The 15,745-nt window shown below is 39.1% G+C and overlaps 2 protein-coding genes across 3 annotated transcripts in view; one reads left to right on the forward strand and one right to left on the reverse strand.

Moving 5' to 3' along the window:
• ARHGAP15 (Rho GTPase activating protein 15) overlaps positions 1-15,745 on the forward strand; it is a 320,905-nt gene that overhangs the window by 291,213 nt on the left and 13,947 nt on the right. For both annotated transcript variants that reach the window (XM_056495920.1, XM_056495919.1), the window contains one exon: positions 6,499-6,604. In XM_056495920.1, coding sequence (XP_056351895.1) covers positions 6,499-6,604 — 106 coding nt within the window. The remainder of the gene's footprint in view (positions 1-6,498; positions 6,605-15,745) is intronic.
• Positions 786-15,745, reverse strand: part of GTDC1 (glycosyltransferase like domain containing 1) — a 284,555-nt gene continuing 269,595 nt past the window's right edge. Inside the window, exon 13 of the mRNA XM_056495914.1 lies at positions 786-961. Within this exon, the coding sequence (XP_056351889.1) occupies positions 875-961 (87 nt within the window). The 3' untranslated portion in view covers positions 786-874. The remainder of the gene's footprint in view (positions 962-15,745) is intronic.

Consider the following 15,745-nt stretch of genomic DNA (forward strand, 5'->3'; position numbering starts at 1 on the left):
CTGTTAAGGGAAAAAAATTGGAGTCAAAGTGCCTGGAAAGTTAGGTCTGCTCTGTAGCACTGTGAGATTGTTGACATCTGCCGAGGTTGGAGAGCTCAGTAAGCAGGAAATGGGGTGTCACTCTGAGTGGTAGTTTACCATTATCCTGGCATCCTAATGAAGTGTCTGCAGTGCACAGAGCTTCTGGATGGCATCTTAACGCACGGCTAAGCAAAAGCACTTCTCTCCTTGTCACTGTCATCCATCTGCCTGCACCCTACTGTAGCCAATGGGATGGAACCATGCTACAATGTGCTATAAGCCATTTAGAGTTGCACATTGCATAATCAGTCCCATCAAATATGTAAAAAATGACTATTATTGGTTATTTCCCTCAAACTCTGGCACCTGGAGTTTGATACATTAAAGTTTAACTTTTCTAAGTGCTGTTTCTTCCCATTAATTCCACATATATTTTTGTTAAATGGGAGAGAGTTGCAAACTCATTGTGTTGGGTCTTGGTAGTGGATCACAAAAGTTGTATGAATATTCATTGCAAATTCCACTTTATATTACACAGGATAAATTTATCAATTTCCCAGATAGAGTGGTTTCACACAATTCTCATTTTCTTTTGCAACAACTAATTCTGAGGCATGAATAAAGAGTAAATCAATTCGGATCACAAATTGCTTATTTTCTTTATAGCTAATATTAGTTAGTTTTAACACTTCGTATAGATTTTTTTAATAAAAACAAGAAAATATTTTACAATATATCTGCAATAGAGGATTGCCACAGTGCTGTGGGTGATTAAAATTGGGATGTTTATGCTGCATGTAGTAACATTAAAATATCCTGACATTAAAAGTGGTATGAATAAGTGATTTATGTATTAATACATTAAAACCTGTGTTTTAGCATGACTTACAGAATATGAAGACTTACCAAACAAAAGCTGAATTTTGGGCAGTTGATGTGTCTGGAAAAAAAAAAAATTAAGCCAACAGAGTACTCTCTTTTAAGCAAGTTTTCATTCCCTGATAACACCAAAGCCACCAAGGACTGGGGTTAAGCATTGTGTGACAGAGCAAGCTTCCAAAATGGGCAAGAGCGAGATGAATTGGCTAAGTCGGGTGTTTATTTATACAAACAAGAGGGCAGAACATAATTTAGTTGCATCAGGAATTTTTCACAGACATTAAAACTATAGCAAACATAACAGCAGGGATGCTTGCACAGCAGCACAGTGGGGAAGCTCACAGAGCGTCTGCCCACACTCCGGCTGGCTGTAGCCAGCGCCATAAGTCTCACAATTTCATTAGCACTCAAAAATCCACCTAAACCACCCCGTTCTGTTTAAAAAAAATAATACAAAAGTACAAGGAATTAAATAAACAACCCAAAAAAAAAAAGAAAAAAAAAAAAAGGAAAGGAAGCCCCAGACAAGACCCGTCTTTCTCTCGGCAGCCGAATCAGTTGAGAATTGTTGGAAAAACTCTTGGCAGGCAGATTTTGCTGTAGCAACAGTGTGTGACGTTTTAACCACAGCAGAAATCTTATCCAAAAAAACAGAACAAGGTGAGAAGAGCCTGTAAGAAAATCAGGGAAAACCATGCCTAAAAAGCCAACAACAACAAAAGGTGGCAGATCAATAGTTTGATATTTTATGCAGGATCATAAATCACTGGGGTTTTTTCAGCAGTTCAGCCGTGAGGCTCGAAAGCATAAAAAGAAACCATGGCTTGTGATAAAATTAGGCATTAATGTGAAGCATAAATGCCATTTAACATTAAAAATGCACAAGCCACTGAAACGTCTGGAAAAAGGGGAATGGGTGCTATAGTAAAACTACACAAAGTAAATCAGACATGAATAATGCAGCAGGTCTGAGGAGGGTCACGGGTCAGACCCCAGTACCTTACAAAATAATGAATGCATGTCAGGTTAGAGACATCCATCCCTTCCTAGCCAACGTGAGTTATTGGAGATAAACCCTGGACTTCCTGTTCTGAAACAAAGTGGCTTGTTGTAAACATCTATGTCTATTTAAAATTAATGATTAAAAGAAAGATTCAGTGGGATTCGCTTAAGGATTCTTTATGGACATGAGTGCTAAAGGTTACTTTCTTCATTCATTTTTACCCAGCCACTGTTAATGTTACAGACATGTCATGTTTTCTTCTGTGCCCAAATGTTTATCCCAAGCTCATTTACAAAAGGGCTTATATAATAGTAAGAGTGGGGTTTTTTCAATGCATTCTTCATTTAGATATAAACAACAGAGCATCCCCACGGTTTTGCTCTGCTAAAGGGAGCCAGCCCTATTTTTAAAGACAGTAACCCAAATTCTAAATATATTTTCTATGATTCTTTTACACGGCAAAACCATCTGTGATTCACTTCAGAGTATCCTGATCTGCTGAAATTATCCCCTATGTCTTCCAAAATTTCCCCCTAAAATGCTAAGAGGATTAGCCCTCCTCTCATTCTTTATTTGATATATGTGATTATCATGATGTTCCCTTCCAAAATTTTCATGGGGAAAAGAGAGTCTAACTTTGCAAAATTATATTTACCCTCAGATTTTCACCAATTCTTACAATAAAAAGAACGCAATTTTTAATATTTTTTTTTCTTTTTATCACAACTGCTCTTCTTCATTTTCTAGACTTAGCTGGAGAATTTAACAGCTGTTCAGACTGTTTTCCTTCTTTTTCACCCTGCACTGCTGAGCTTTATGATACAACACAGGGAAGGGGGATAACTTTTCCTCCACCTATTTGTACAAACACATGTTTAAGGATTTCCTCCCTCCACTTGTGCAAGGTAAAGAGAAAAACCTAAAAAAAAAAGCCAAACATAAAAATTAAAAAATCTTTTTACTCAGGGATCTGAAAGAGAAAAATTTCTGGGAATGTGGAACTGGAGGCATTACAGAAATAAAGCAAATACATAGGTATTGCAAATGAAACATAAGATCTTGCATCTGATCTGTTAAATATTCCATCAACAAGGTCAAGAGTAAAGACAAGCTCAGCCACAAAAACTGAAGCGAGAGTAAGCTTTAATAAAAAAAATGAACAGTTTATCCTCTTCAGCTTCTCAAGTGGAAAAACAAATTCTTTTATACTAGAGAAAAATCAAGCGTGTATAGAGCGTTTAAAAAAAACCCCACCTATATCAACCATTTTAATGAAAGAATACCCAATATTTTCATGGAACTATGAAAGGGAGCAAGAGTAAGTGTTACAGCAAAAAGCCTGGGCTCAGCAGCTTTGTGTGGGAAATGGTGAAATGTGACTGTGATTTATAATGAGAAAAGGTATCTACAACATACAATTTTCTACCTAGCTGCAAATAATAATTCATAGTGATGTCCCTTCCAGATAAAATACCTTTGCAATGTAGGACTCATGTGGTAAAATGATCATGATAAATGTCAGACCAGTGCAGGTAACGGCTTTACAAACCATTAAGATTAGCTGGCTCTTTTTTTTTGATGATAACAGTAACCATGCTGTGACTCTATGTGGTAATAATATCTCAGTACTGATAAATGCCAGAGCCAGGCAGAGGTGTTTATCATTCCCAGTTCAGAAATGCTGACTAAAGTTACCACATGTTGCCTGTTTTTTCTTCTTTTACAATAGACTAACAATTAACAAATAGACCAATGCACAACATAATTTTATGCAAAAATTCTATGTTTTTTTTGCTTTATTGCCTACCTAAATATTCCCTGTATTCCAGTACTGATGACTTTGGTACAATAAGCCCCAAAACAAAGCTTTCTACCCTGCCATTCTCACTATAAATAGCTTTTTTATAAATTAACACTGGAGGGGAGAGGAGGGGTATTTTATCTCTTTTACAAATACACCTCACAGAGAATTTGTGAGCAGCAGAGGGTGCAGGGATGTGGTTCCCTATCTGGTATCTGTGCTAATCAACACAGAGCAGAGACACTTCCTTCAAGGGAACACAATAAAGTTTTACTGTACAGCACTTCCTTGTAAATGCTCTGCAACAGACAAAGAGTGAGCCCATCCTTCCACTGAGCTTGTCCCTGCCTCAGTGTCTCAGTTCCACTCACACCCATTGAATTCTCAGGGAAAAAAAAAAACCAAAAAAAAACCCCAGAATTAAACTACTTGAGAAACTTTATTCGTGAAGTTGCAAGAGAGGCAAGGCAGCCCCAGTATAAATACAAATAATATAAATAAAAATAATATAAATAAAAATAATAAAAATAAAAATAAAAATAAAAATAAAAATAAAAATAAAAACAAAAATAAAAATAAAAATAAAAATAAAAATATATAAATATATAAAATTATAAATATAACTAATCTAGCGAGATCATAGGATGTCTTGTCATGTCACAGCATGTCCAGAGAAGGGCAGTGGAGCTGGGGAAGGGTCTGGGGCTCTGGTGAGGAGCAGTGAGGGAGCTGGATTTGTTTAGCCTGTAGAAAAGGAGACTCAGGAGGGACCTTGGTCCCTCTCTGCAACAAGCTGTAGCAAGGCAGAGGTTGGTCTCTTCTGCCAGGTAAAAAGTCACTGATTGAAAGGAAATGGCCTCAGGTAGTGCCAGGAGAGGTTTAGGCTGAGTATTAGGAAAAAAATCTTCATTAAAGGGGTTGCTAAGCAGTGGAACAGGCTGCCCAGAGCAGTGGGTGAGTCACCATCCCTGGAGGGATTTAAAAGCCATGTGGATGTGGCACTCAGGACAAGGTTTGGTGTGGACTTGGCAGTGCTATGGCAAAGGTTGGACTCGATGATCTTGGAGGACTCTTCAAAACCAAATGATTCTGTAATTTTATTTACGCGCACCAAGCAGCACAAATAAAAAGCCCAGAGAATTTTCACCCCATCCCTATAATAAATTAACTTCTGCAAATTTCATATAATTTTCATTTGTAGCTTCAGACCTATTTCCACTGGGCAGTTCACCCACAGAACAGAACTGAGTAGTAGAAATGGTTTGTGGCACAAAACATCAAGGGATGACTGCACTGCCAGACTGGGGGAGGATGTGCTGTTCAGAAGTTAAGGTTTTTTGTAGGTCAAACCAAAGCAAGAGAGAAATACAGAGAAAATGTGCTCTTTATTGTGTGTTTATCTTCATTATCACTAATGTCACAATTGCTTGACTTCCTAAAAAATAAGTTCATAAGCAAATTTGTTTGTTTGTTCATTTGTTTGTTTTTTACTGGAAACTAATACCTATTCACTGCCTACCTTTAGGTGTTTTTCTTCCATGTCTATGTGATTGTCAAAATTAAAAACAATTTCAATATAAACATCTATATCTGTGGGTATGAAGTATTAATCTCAACAGGAATTAGCAACCTGAGGAAGGAATATTATCCTATTAATTTTAATTTTTAAATTAAGCTTGATTGCATGAAAATTTTAGCTTGAAACTTTTTTTTTTTTTTGGTGAAACCTTTAAATCAAGTCACTAATCACCACGTATGCTTATGCAGCACCTACTGCAACTGGGATTTAATCCTGATTGAGATCTCTGAGTGCTAGGGTAATATGAATATTAAAGAGGAACATATACGAAGAATGATAGGTGATAATTAAATCATAGATGATAAGATCAGAAAAGTGTTCTCAGGTTATCTAGGGCATGTAACATGCAAGATGTTTTCCCTACGTCAGACCTACTGGTACCTTATCTAATCTGTTCCTAAATGAAAGCACAGTTGTACATTACTTTGCTTTAGTTGCAACATCTTAGACAAATCGATGAAAATATCAGTCAAACCTTTTCCACAAAACTATGAATCATGGTGAAACAGGAAGGTATACCTCAACAGAAATTGTAGAACTGTTCTTATCACCTCATAGGAGAGATTAAAGCCCTTACTGTAGCATTCTTTATTTCTAGTTTTAAGTTTGAAACACAATTTTTTTTTCCCTGCAGAAATTCCAGTTGTGGGATGTTATAGGTATGAGAAAATAGAGACAGTGGATTGGTTTTTTGAAATGATTTTTCACAAGAATGAACTATTAAAAACAATAGCAAATTTCATATTTCCAAATATGACGGGATGTTAAAGACAGAGCTTCATAATATATACTGGATTTAATTATGATGAATAAAAAAGGACAACAAGGATTAGCTAGGAAGTGCACCTACCAGAGAAACTGCACCATTGGACAAATGTAATTCCAAAGGATAATTCCATTTAAGATGTGGGTCTCTTGCTTCTTGGAGGTATTTTATCTAAGGAAGACGGTCTACCAGTCTAACAAAAAAAGTTAAAACTGAAAATTTTTTTTTTCTGTGAACTAGAAAATATTTTCTTAAGATTAACAGAGAATTTTTAATCTTTGTAAACTCTTTTTTTTTTTGTTCTCTGTTAAGGTGAAAGAAAGTATTAAATATTCTGGTTTTGAGCATGTATTCATGCTGACTTTTCCTAAAAGGTATCAGCTACAGCACTGTGCAAAGCAATGTCCTAATGTGGCACTCAAGTGGTTATTTTCTTTTTTCTCCCTTAGAAATCCAGGACAACGCCACTCGCATCAAAAGCATAAGGAGCCTGGTAAAGAAGCTCCCTAGACCCAACTATGACACGATGAAAATCCTTTTTGAACATCTACAGAAGTAAGTAGAACCGTGGCACTGATAAAATAATTTTTAAAAAGGACGCGGTATGTGGTGTCCTAATCCTATTGGAAGTGTCATCCAAAATACCAAAGATAATTGCATTCTTCGGCAAAACTAAGCATAATTTATGGTATCTATGTACATCATATTCCTGCACAAGAAATCAGGATGTCTAAGCAAATTTTATCACAAGTAGAAAGCAGGACAAGTCTGTTTCCTTCAACACAGTCAAAAACATTGGGATTACCATGTTACAGGTGTATTGAATTGGGCAAATGCAACATGTTCCAGATTGCATTCACCCAGTTTGGTTGAATTTTTCCAGGAATGATCTTTTGTCATATTTTCAAAGGATTGTCATATTTTCAACATTGCTGTTAAATCACCTGTCCTGTTCTTGTGCCGTGTTGAGCTCTGAAACAACCTCACTCAAGAAAGCACAGCGAGTGCTCTTGTCCCTCACAAGGAGCTTGTGACCTGAGAAATGTTGAGGAGATATTTGGAAGTTCAGCTTTGCTCTCCTAATGTTGCTGAGATACAGAAAAACAGCCCTGTGAGGTTGCACCTCCTCATTCCCCTGTGGTTTCCACACTCTCTGAGCTGCATTCGCAAGAGATGTCAACCCAAAAAAATCAGTCCAGGGTGTCACGTTCAGCTCAGGTTTTCTCCTTGTGCTTCATGGCATTAACAGCCAGTGTACAAAGCCCACAGGGCTCACTCAGACACCCACCACAGCTGTTTGACCTGCAGGATGGCCAGGAGGCTCAGGGTAGGGATATGAGAAGGGCAGGGTCCTGTGACCCTGCTCCTCCCTGCTGTTGGCACTACCCATGCTATTGTCTACAGTCACTTTTCAGCCAAACTACCCCTAAAACTGAAGGGACATCAAGATCTGAGCCCCATCAAGGCACAGAGAAGTATTTCATCCCAAGAATGATATACTGACCCCAGTGAGGGAGTGATAAAGGCACCAAATCAAAGACTACTCTGATTTTATAATGAATGATGCCTTTATAGTGATCATTTCTTGGCATGTGCATGTAAGAGATGTAGATCCTTTATCTTGCTTTTCAGCTTCCAGCTGAAATGGCAAAATAAAGTCCATATAGTTGTGGGAATGTCCCCATTTCATTAAGCATGGAAGGATTTTAAGCAGTCCATAAAATGACTGAGTTTGGCCTTGCAGAAAAACAGTTTTCTGTGTGTTCATTTGATGTACTGTGTGCACACATTCTCTCCTTCAGCATGTTATCTAGAGAAGGATAATAATTTATTACTGGCAACGGAAGAATAATAAGGGAAATGATTTCCTGGGAAGAACATGAGTGCAAGGAGTGGGTACACGCTGTCAGCACAGATATGCCATATACAAAATTTACTGCACTCTGTGTGGCATTGATCTTAACCTGAAAAAGTTTTGTTGCCATGTCTTAGGGGAGAGATATCAGGTATAGACAATAAGTCTTTGATCTCATAGTTAAATCACTTGATTGAGACTCAGGAGACGTGGGTTCAGTTCTTGGCTTTGACCGGATGTTCTGGGTGACCTTGGGTAAATCATTTAATCTCCCTGTGCCTTGGTTCCTTGTTTACAAAATGATGATAATGCTTCCTTTGTCTGCCTTGGCTTTTTAGAGCATAATCTATTTGGGACAGCAATTGTTTCCTGCAGTGGATGTGTAGAATGACTGGCAAAACTGGAAACACTGGTGGGTTTTTTTGGAGAAAAGAAAATAAAAGGAAAAATAAAATTGCTAAAATAGATGAAATAAAATGTCAATACCTCATAATACAGAGGTACACCAAGGTGACACAGTGGCACAGAGTGATGGAAGGCAGGAATATGTGACAGTGGAGCCATTTGGGGGTTTAAGCATTGGGGTAGTAATTGTCTGAGTCTCTCTGAAGAAGGTCAATCTTCTTCTCAGCCTCAAACACAGGGCAATTCCACAAGCTTTGCTCCATTGATATGGAAGCAACGGTAGGATAGATATTGAAAGCACAAAAAAAATCCCCCAAACAAATAAAGCATATGTGTTGTCTTCAACTTGTTGATGCTAAAGACAAGAATCAGTCTGAATGATCTCATGGCTCCATAAATATGAATGAAGAAGTTCACTTACATTTTCAGTAATAATGTGATGCTTATGTTAAGCAAATATGGGCAATGTGCATTTGTTTGAATCAGTCTAGGAAACACAAATAGTTTGCAGTGTTTACAAAATGTAGAGTTATATTAATTTTGGGAACACTCTTAAGAAGAGGAGTGTCAATGTCCCTCAGCATGGACTTGCACCACCCTCTTTGATCACAGGCCTTTCCCAGAGCAAATCACAGGAGTTTCACAAGTTGCTGGTTAGTTTGAAAAATAACTAAACTGGCTTTATTTAAGCATATTACTGCATTTTCTATATTTGCTGGTTGAGATGGCTGCTCTTGCCCAGTGTTAGACTGGGATTCTGATGGGGAGAAGATGAGGGATTGCAGCTATGCTGCTTCCATAGCATTTCTCTCTTTCTCCTACCCTTCTACTCCTTTCTTTTCTGTCAGACAGGCAGAGCAGGGCTATACAGACCTGGACCATGGGGCTGTTTGAGCCTGTGACTTCTATAAAGCACGTGAGATCATCTGTCTCACTGACACTCAGCACGAGAATCCAACCTTTGCCTTCTCCTAGGCCATTCTGCAGCAATCCAGTCTGCAGGAGCAGGTCCAGATCAAGCAGAAATAACAAGGAGAAATGCACTTCAGAAGGGTCCTCCTTACAGACCCAGACAAAGCAGGTGATGAGAGAGTCTGTGAGAAAGGCCTGGCAGCAGGGATTAACACCCATGCCATACATCTCTCTTAAACCAAGCTCTCTGAAGCTGCCAGAAGTCGCAGTGCAGTGCATGCAGCCCACAGGAGGTGGATTAAAAGCAAAGCTTGGGGCTGCAGTACCTGTTCTTTCAAGTTTTTTGTGTTTGATAGGAAAAAGCACAACCCACTGACATCCCTGCTCATCTTTCCATGAAATCTCTTCTACTTGAAAGCAGAATAGACAAAATATGAGGCTGAACAGATATATCACGTATCTCTTGACAGTCTAATTCCATAAGGAATCATTCTATTATGACTCATGCTGGAAATAATTGAGCACAACTACTATTAGGCTATTCATGCTTCTTCCCAAAGATGAGCAAACCAAACAAACAGACTTTACACAGGAAAGAAACAACAAAAACCCCAACCTGAGTAGAGATTTTCCTGAATAAAGGACTACAGTAAACAGACTGTTCTACTCAAATATGTTTAGAGAATGTTTACTTGCTCTTTACAGCCCCAAACACCAGTTCCACAGGTCTCCTCTCTTTCCTCTTCCTTACTCACATGTGACTTTTACTCCCAAACAGTGAGCTAATCACAGTTACCAGATAAAACTGATACAACATCCTGGTCCCATATTTTGGGTGCACACAGGACATCAAATGATGCAGTGACTCTGCACAAATATGAACTGAGCACAATGAACCCCTGAGAAACCATTATATGTACCCAATAATTTACTCACAGAATAATTTCACTCTATATAGTATTTTATGACCTGTGCTGTTTTCACCACAACTTGAGGTAGCTGTCACACACCCATTGGGAAACTGAGGCACAAGAAATTTAAAGTCCCAGCATAAACCAGCAACACAATCTAAACACCTGGAGGGGATTTTTTTATTTGCACAGAAGTTTCTCCAAAGTGACCACAAGACTTCTCTTTTGTCCCTGATGCAAAATGCAGCAGTGAGCAGGAACACCCTGGCTGGGTCCAAGCTGGCGAGGGCGGACGCCGCTCTCCTCCAGAAGCTGTGTGCCTGTGTTACACAGCACTGTGCCTGAGCTCATAAGCTGTGCTTATTAATGTTAAATTAATGAATCTCAGCCTGCTCTGCTTATTAGGTTGAGCTCCGTGCCACCACAAGGCAGCTCTGCGACTCCCAGACCCGAGCTGTGTCACATCTGACCGGGCTGGAGCGCGGGGCACCCCTGCCAGGGGATGTGTCACAGACAAAAACCCCTCTCCCTGCTCCTGATTGCCCTGCACAAAGGCAGGATAATGTGTGTTATTTACAAAACTACAAAAGGGATGCTGCAATAATTAGAGGGGAAGGCAGGGGCCAGCTCCCATCCCTCTCCCTTACGTGGAAAGCGCGGAACCCAGATGCCCAACTGTGGAAGATATTCTTCCAGCAGCAGCATCTGCCTCCTTGGCAGGCACTTCAGGCAAGTTGTCTGGGGAGCTCTGCAGTTGCCTCTTGGTTTATCACGTGGATCTCTTAATGTGCCCTATCTGGCTGGCTTGTCCAGGCAGGAGCTGATTTGTTTTAATTCACCTTTGAATCCAAGAAACTCCATTTATTTTGCTCCATTTTTCCCATACTCTACATAGCATGGCAAGTAATGTTCAGATGCCATCCAGGCTTTCTGCCTTTTCAGTGGGAGAATGATGATTTTCTTCCTGATTGTCTTCCCCCTCTGCCCAAATTCTTCATTCTTACTGCTAATTGTTTGCATTGGTTTCACTGGAAATATGCTCCTCATCAGGGGTAGAACTATATATCCAAGACAAACCCACCAATATTAATATATTCTCTAACAAAAGCCATAGGTATTAATCTTCATCTGTTTTTGACAAAAAAAAAAAGAACTTCCCCCAAGTTCATAGGTCTGGAAAAAAACATCCAGCTTTGACAAACAGCAGGGAGGAACAGTCATCCTACCTCAAACCTCACAACGTTTGGCAGCAACATTCTGAAAAGCCAAGGTTTTTCCAAACTATATACAACTAAGCAGACTTGTTTCTACCTATTAAAAACTAAGGGAACAAAGAAAACAAGCAAAGCCATGCATAGCCAGCAGCCCACAGTAGCCTGCACACCAGGACACAGTGGCAATGTGATGACAAATCCAACAGCAGTACCCAGAATTCTGAGGGAAAACCAGAAAATGAAATTAAAGTACTGCACATAGTAATGCTAAGCAGGGGATGTCTGCTAACTTTTTTTTTCTCCCAAGTTTGTGGAGGAAAGATGCAGCAAACATACATGATTTTCACTTGCTTAATTACATGTGATATCAGCAGTTTTCAGACAGGCTCACGTAATAAATATAGGCTCAGGAGAACCCTTTTCTCACACAGCAAAAGAACTCATTACACTAAGTACTCTGCAAGTTTTCTATTAAGAAAAAATAAAAATAATAAAGGTAAAAGCTACTGAAAACTAAAAACAATCCCCAGAATGGAAGAACTATAAAAAAATAAATCTATTTGGGAAACCTCAGTGAACCTGTGGAACACCTACAACCCAGAATGTGGAACGGCAACTTAAGTTTTCCTTCAGGAAAAATGCCCAAATTTTTAGTGGTGCAGAAAGCCCTTAAATGAGAAAGGTTCAGAATTCCTTAAATGAAGGCAAAAGAAAGACTATTTTTTGAAATTATTTCCTGAGTCCAGACCTTTCTTTATAATAAGGCAACTCATGAGCAGCTTTTGGTTTTCAGCCATGGGACAGCAGCAGGGAGAAAAGTTTAACTGTGCTCCTACAAGCTTTGGGGGAGCAGCTACTGGAAATGTGAGGAGGAGAAACATCCTCCTGCACCAGAGGAGTAAGTAGGTGGGCTGACCAGTTACATAAGACTCAGGTATACCTGACTGGCATTTTTAGATTTATGTGAAATGATTTAATCATCTTTTAACTTGAGAAGGGCAATGTATATTGAGATGTGGTTTTGTGCACGTGCTTTTCTCGGTTTCAGCTATGGGAGAGTTTTACAAAGGAGCTGGAGCAATGCCAGCACTCATCCCATTTACCACAGCTTCCCAGGGCTCATTTTGGGGGAAGGGGAAGAATTAAACCCTTTTCCTCTCTGTTAAGCACACATCAGTCTACTAAGCTCTCCCTTTGGAAGTAAGTGATCAAAAGAAAGTGTGCACCAGGCACAAGTGTGCACAGGACAGGAATAATAGTAAATTTTGGGTTAAAGGCAAAAAAAAGAAAAAAATCCAGCCCCTCAGAAGCATTTTGATTTTGTACTTTTTGGGGTTGGGGTGACCTGCTACCGAGGGTTTTGCAGTCATGCCAAATCCTGCTCTTTGAGGAATAAGAAAGTTTACAAAGTTTAGCTCTTCCCCAAAGAATACCTTACCACTTAATGCTTTTAGCAAGAAGCATGATGAGTAATTAAAGCCATATTTTCACCCCTTACTTCCAGCTACTTCCTATTTCCACGACTGTATTTAAAAATATAAACCCTGATTTTCATAACAGTCAGGCAAATAATTGCACTCAGTACTCTTCAATGCTACCAAGTACTGAACTGGTGTATCAGCAAATAACAGAATGATAAAAATAATTAACATAGTTTTAATTTAAATATTTATGACACAGTTGACTCTGTGGCTGCACGGCACCATTGTGCTGAGTGCAGTACACAAATCCTGATAGATAGAGCCCCTGTTTCCAAGAGCTCCTATTGTTCATCCCACATTACTCAATATCAAACGATCTCAAAAAAGCTTTTCAAACATTAATTAAATCTCCTAACTTCCTTTTCAGGTCAGCAAGTTTTATTATCCTAGTGGTGTAGATAAAGAAAGTGAGGAATGGAGAGGGTGAGGCACTTTCCCACCACTTCTCATTTCCACTCTTTGCTTGCTCCCCAATCCCCCAGCCGAGCCCCCCAAGCCTTTGAAGGCTCATCCATGTGCTGTGGGTGCATGTGTGCATCTGGCCAGCACATCCCAGGGAGGGCTGGTTGCTGCTGAGGACTCTTCAGTTAATCAGGACCACGTGAGAATCCTGCTTCTGGTTTGCACTCGCATCAGCTTTAGCAAAATATCACCGGCGGAGTTAATTTATGTGATTTTGTAACCTCTTAATATTGCTTGGGGTTAGTGTTCTTTCCATCTCAAATCCTTTTTCGTTGGCCAAAATTAGGAATGCTCAATTCATTATAATGGCTCTTTCCCCCTTTTTTCTTTTTTCATTTGGAGAGATCAAGCTCTAACACGCTAATGTCCACAACCAGGTCATCAAAGGGTAAATTGCAATGCTTTTCATTTTTGTGCCTAAAGATATGTGATTTTTCTCAGAATTAAGGTTGTGAAATAAATAACTTGCTTGAAGTTTCTCAGATATTCATTGGAACTTAAAAAAAAAAAGCAAAACAAAACAAAACAGAAAAGGCTTTAAGGCCAAAATGTCAGCATTCTGTGCAAAATAATTAATATAACACAATAGGATCTATTCTATTATTGATTGAAAGGGAATTTATGCAGGTAATTCATTAAGGCTAGTGAGAGTTTGGCATGCAAATCCCCCAGCACTTTGATGGAAAAACAGGCCCTGATTTTTTATTTTTTTTTAATAAGCTATAAAATACATGATTTTCAGTGGCAAATATATAAAAAGCAAATATCTGAACATCTAGGTCCCTAGCTCTGTGAGGGTTCTGGAATTACATTAGATCAAATCCTTTTTCACACAGTACAAAAGATGCAACAATCATTTCAATCACCATGTTAAGAGAATCAATACAATTTTTCCTTACAGAGTATGGTACTTTACATTCCACTATTTACAGGCTATCACCTTCATACATCTCTTTTTGTGGTCAAGTGCATGATTACTACTTCTGACAGGGTATTGGCCATTTTCTTATGAAGACGTACAAATTTTTTGTAAATAAAAACCGATCTTAAAAAAAAAAAAAAAAGAAGAGTAAATCTGTGGACTGGAATGCACCCTACTTGTAATGGGAACAAAAAGCTGGCAATGAAATATAAACCTAAATCACAGCAGAATGACCTACTTTAAGGCATTTGCCAAAGAGACAGTGTTTTAGACAGCTCCTCTGAAGTAGCGTCTTTATGTCTATGCCATCTGCAGATTTATTATTGTGCTTTAGAAAAAAATAAAAAAGAAAGAAAAAAAGAAAAAAAAAAAAGGAAAGAAAAACCTACAGTATGCCCAAACAAAACTCAGCTTCATCTATAGAAAGATTCCAGTACTGTGGGCACCACACCCACACCTACTGATGTGGTCCAAGTTTTTTCTTTAGAGGCACCTAATTAAGAAACCCTGACTCATTTACATGGATACGTTTGATCTAAATTACACTCCAAACCACACCAAATTAGGAGCATCTGTGAATGCGAAGTGTTTGTTCCCAGTGCCTGGTAGAACAGGGCCAGTTCTGGACGGCACATGTTCAAGTGACGAAAAATATTTCAGATGTAACATACTTCTGAGACCCACTTTTCCACTAATAATTCATAATGAGTTAAACCAGTATCTCTGCTTCAGCAATTATTTCAGGCTGGGAGAAAAAAAATGTCATTTTACTTTTTAAAGGGAGGGAGGGAGAAATGCAGGAGTGGGCAACCACCGAGTTTGGTGGGGCATTGATACAACCATTAGCTGCAATTTAAATCTGTGCAGTGCATTTGTTTTCAGATATACTTTGCACCTAAAGCCTGGACTAAAGAAAAGTATAAATTAATGATTGGTTGTTGTTCACAAACAAGACCTTCTGCCTTGGTGAATGGTCTTCCCTCATTAATCAGTTTTGCAGAGGAGTCCGGGCGGAGGGCAAGGTCTCAGCCAAGAGAGGCAGCACCCTACATAACACTAACATGAAAAATTCAACTCTGCCAGATTTGAGTGATGCCTCCCTTTCCAGGCTGCATTGCTGGTGGCTGGCTGTGCCTGCTTGCAGCCCAGAAAGCCACTCTGTACAAAAACGGGTCCTGTGGCAATTAGGAAACTTTTATCCCGCTTTCCCATCTCCCACTAAGAGCAACAGGGGGGCTGCAGAAGCCACTGGTTGCTGCTTTGCTGCCTTACTGACAAACTGAATAAAAAATAGCCTTAATCTCACTCTAAGCAGCCCAAGGACCGAGGAGTGTAAATCCGAATTCCACGCTGGGTTTGCAATTCCCAGCCCACTGGTGCAATTTGGCACGACCTTTGGATTTGGCCCATAGTGTTTGGCAGCCACCTTTTATTCTTCCCATCTTTTATACTTTGTGAATAGTCCAAGTTACATAATGCCAGTGACAATTTGTTTATGGGTAGCGTTGGAGTCACTGTTTTATGATTACATTCA

The sequence above is a fragment of the Oenanthe melanoleuca genome, chromosome 7 (assembly GCF_029582105.1).
Source record: "Oenanthe melanoleuca isolate GR-GAL-2019-014 chromosome 7, OMel1.0, whole genome shotgun sequence".
In the NCBI taxonomy this organism is placed as follows: domain Eukaryota; kingdom Metazoa; phylum Chordata; class Aves; order Passeriformes; family Muscicapidae; genus Oenanthe; species Oenanthe melanoleuca.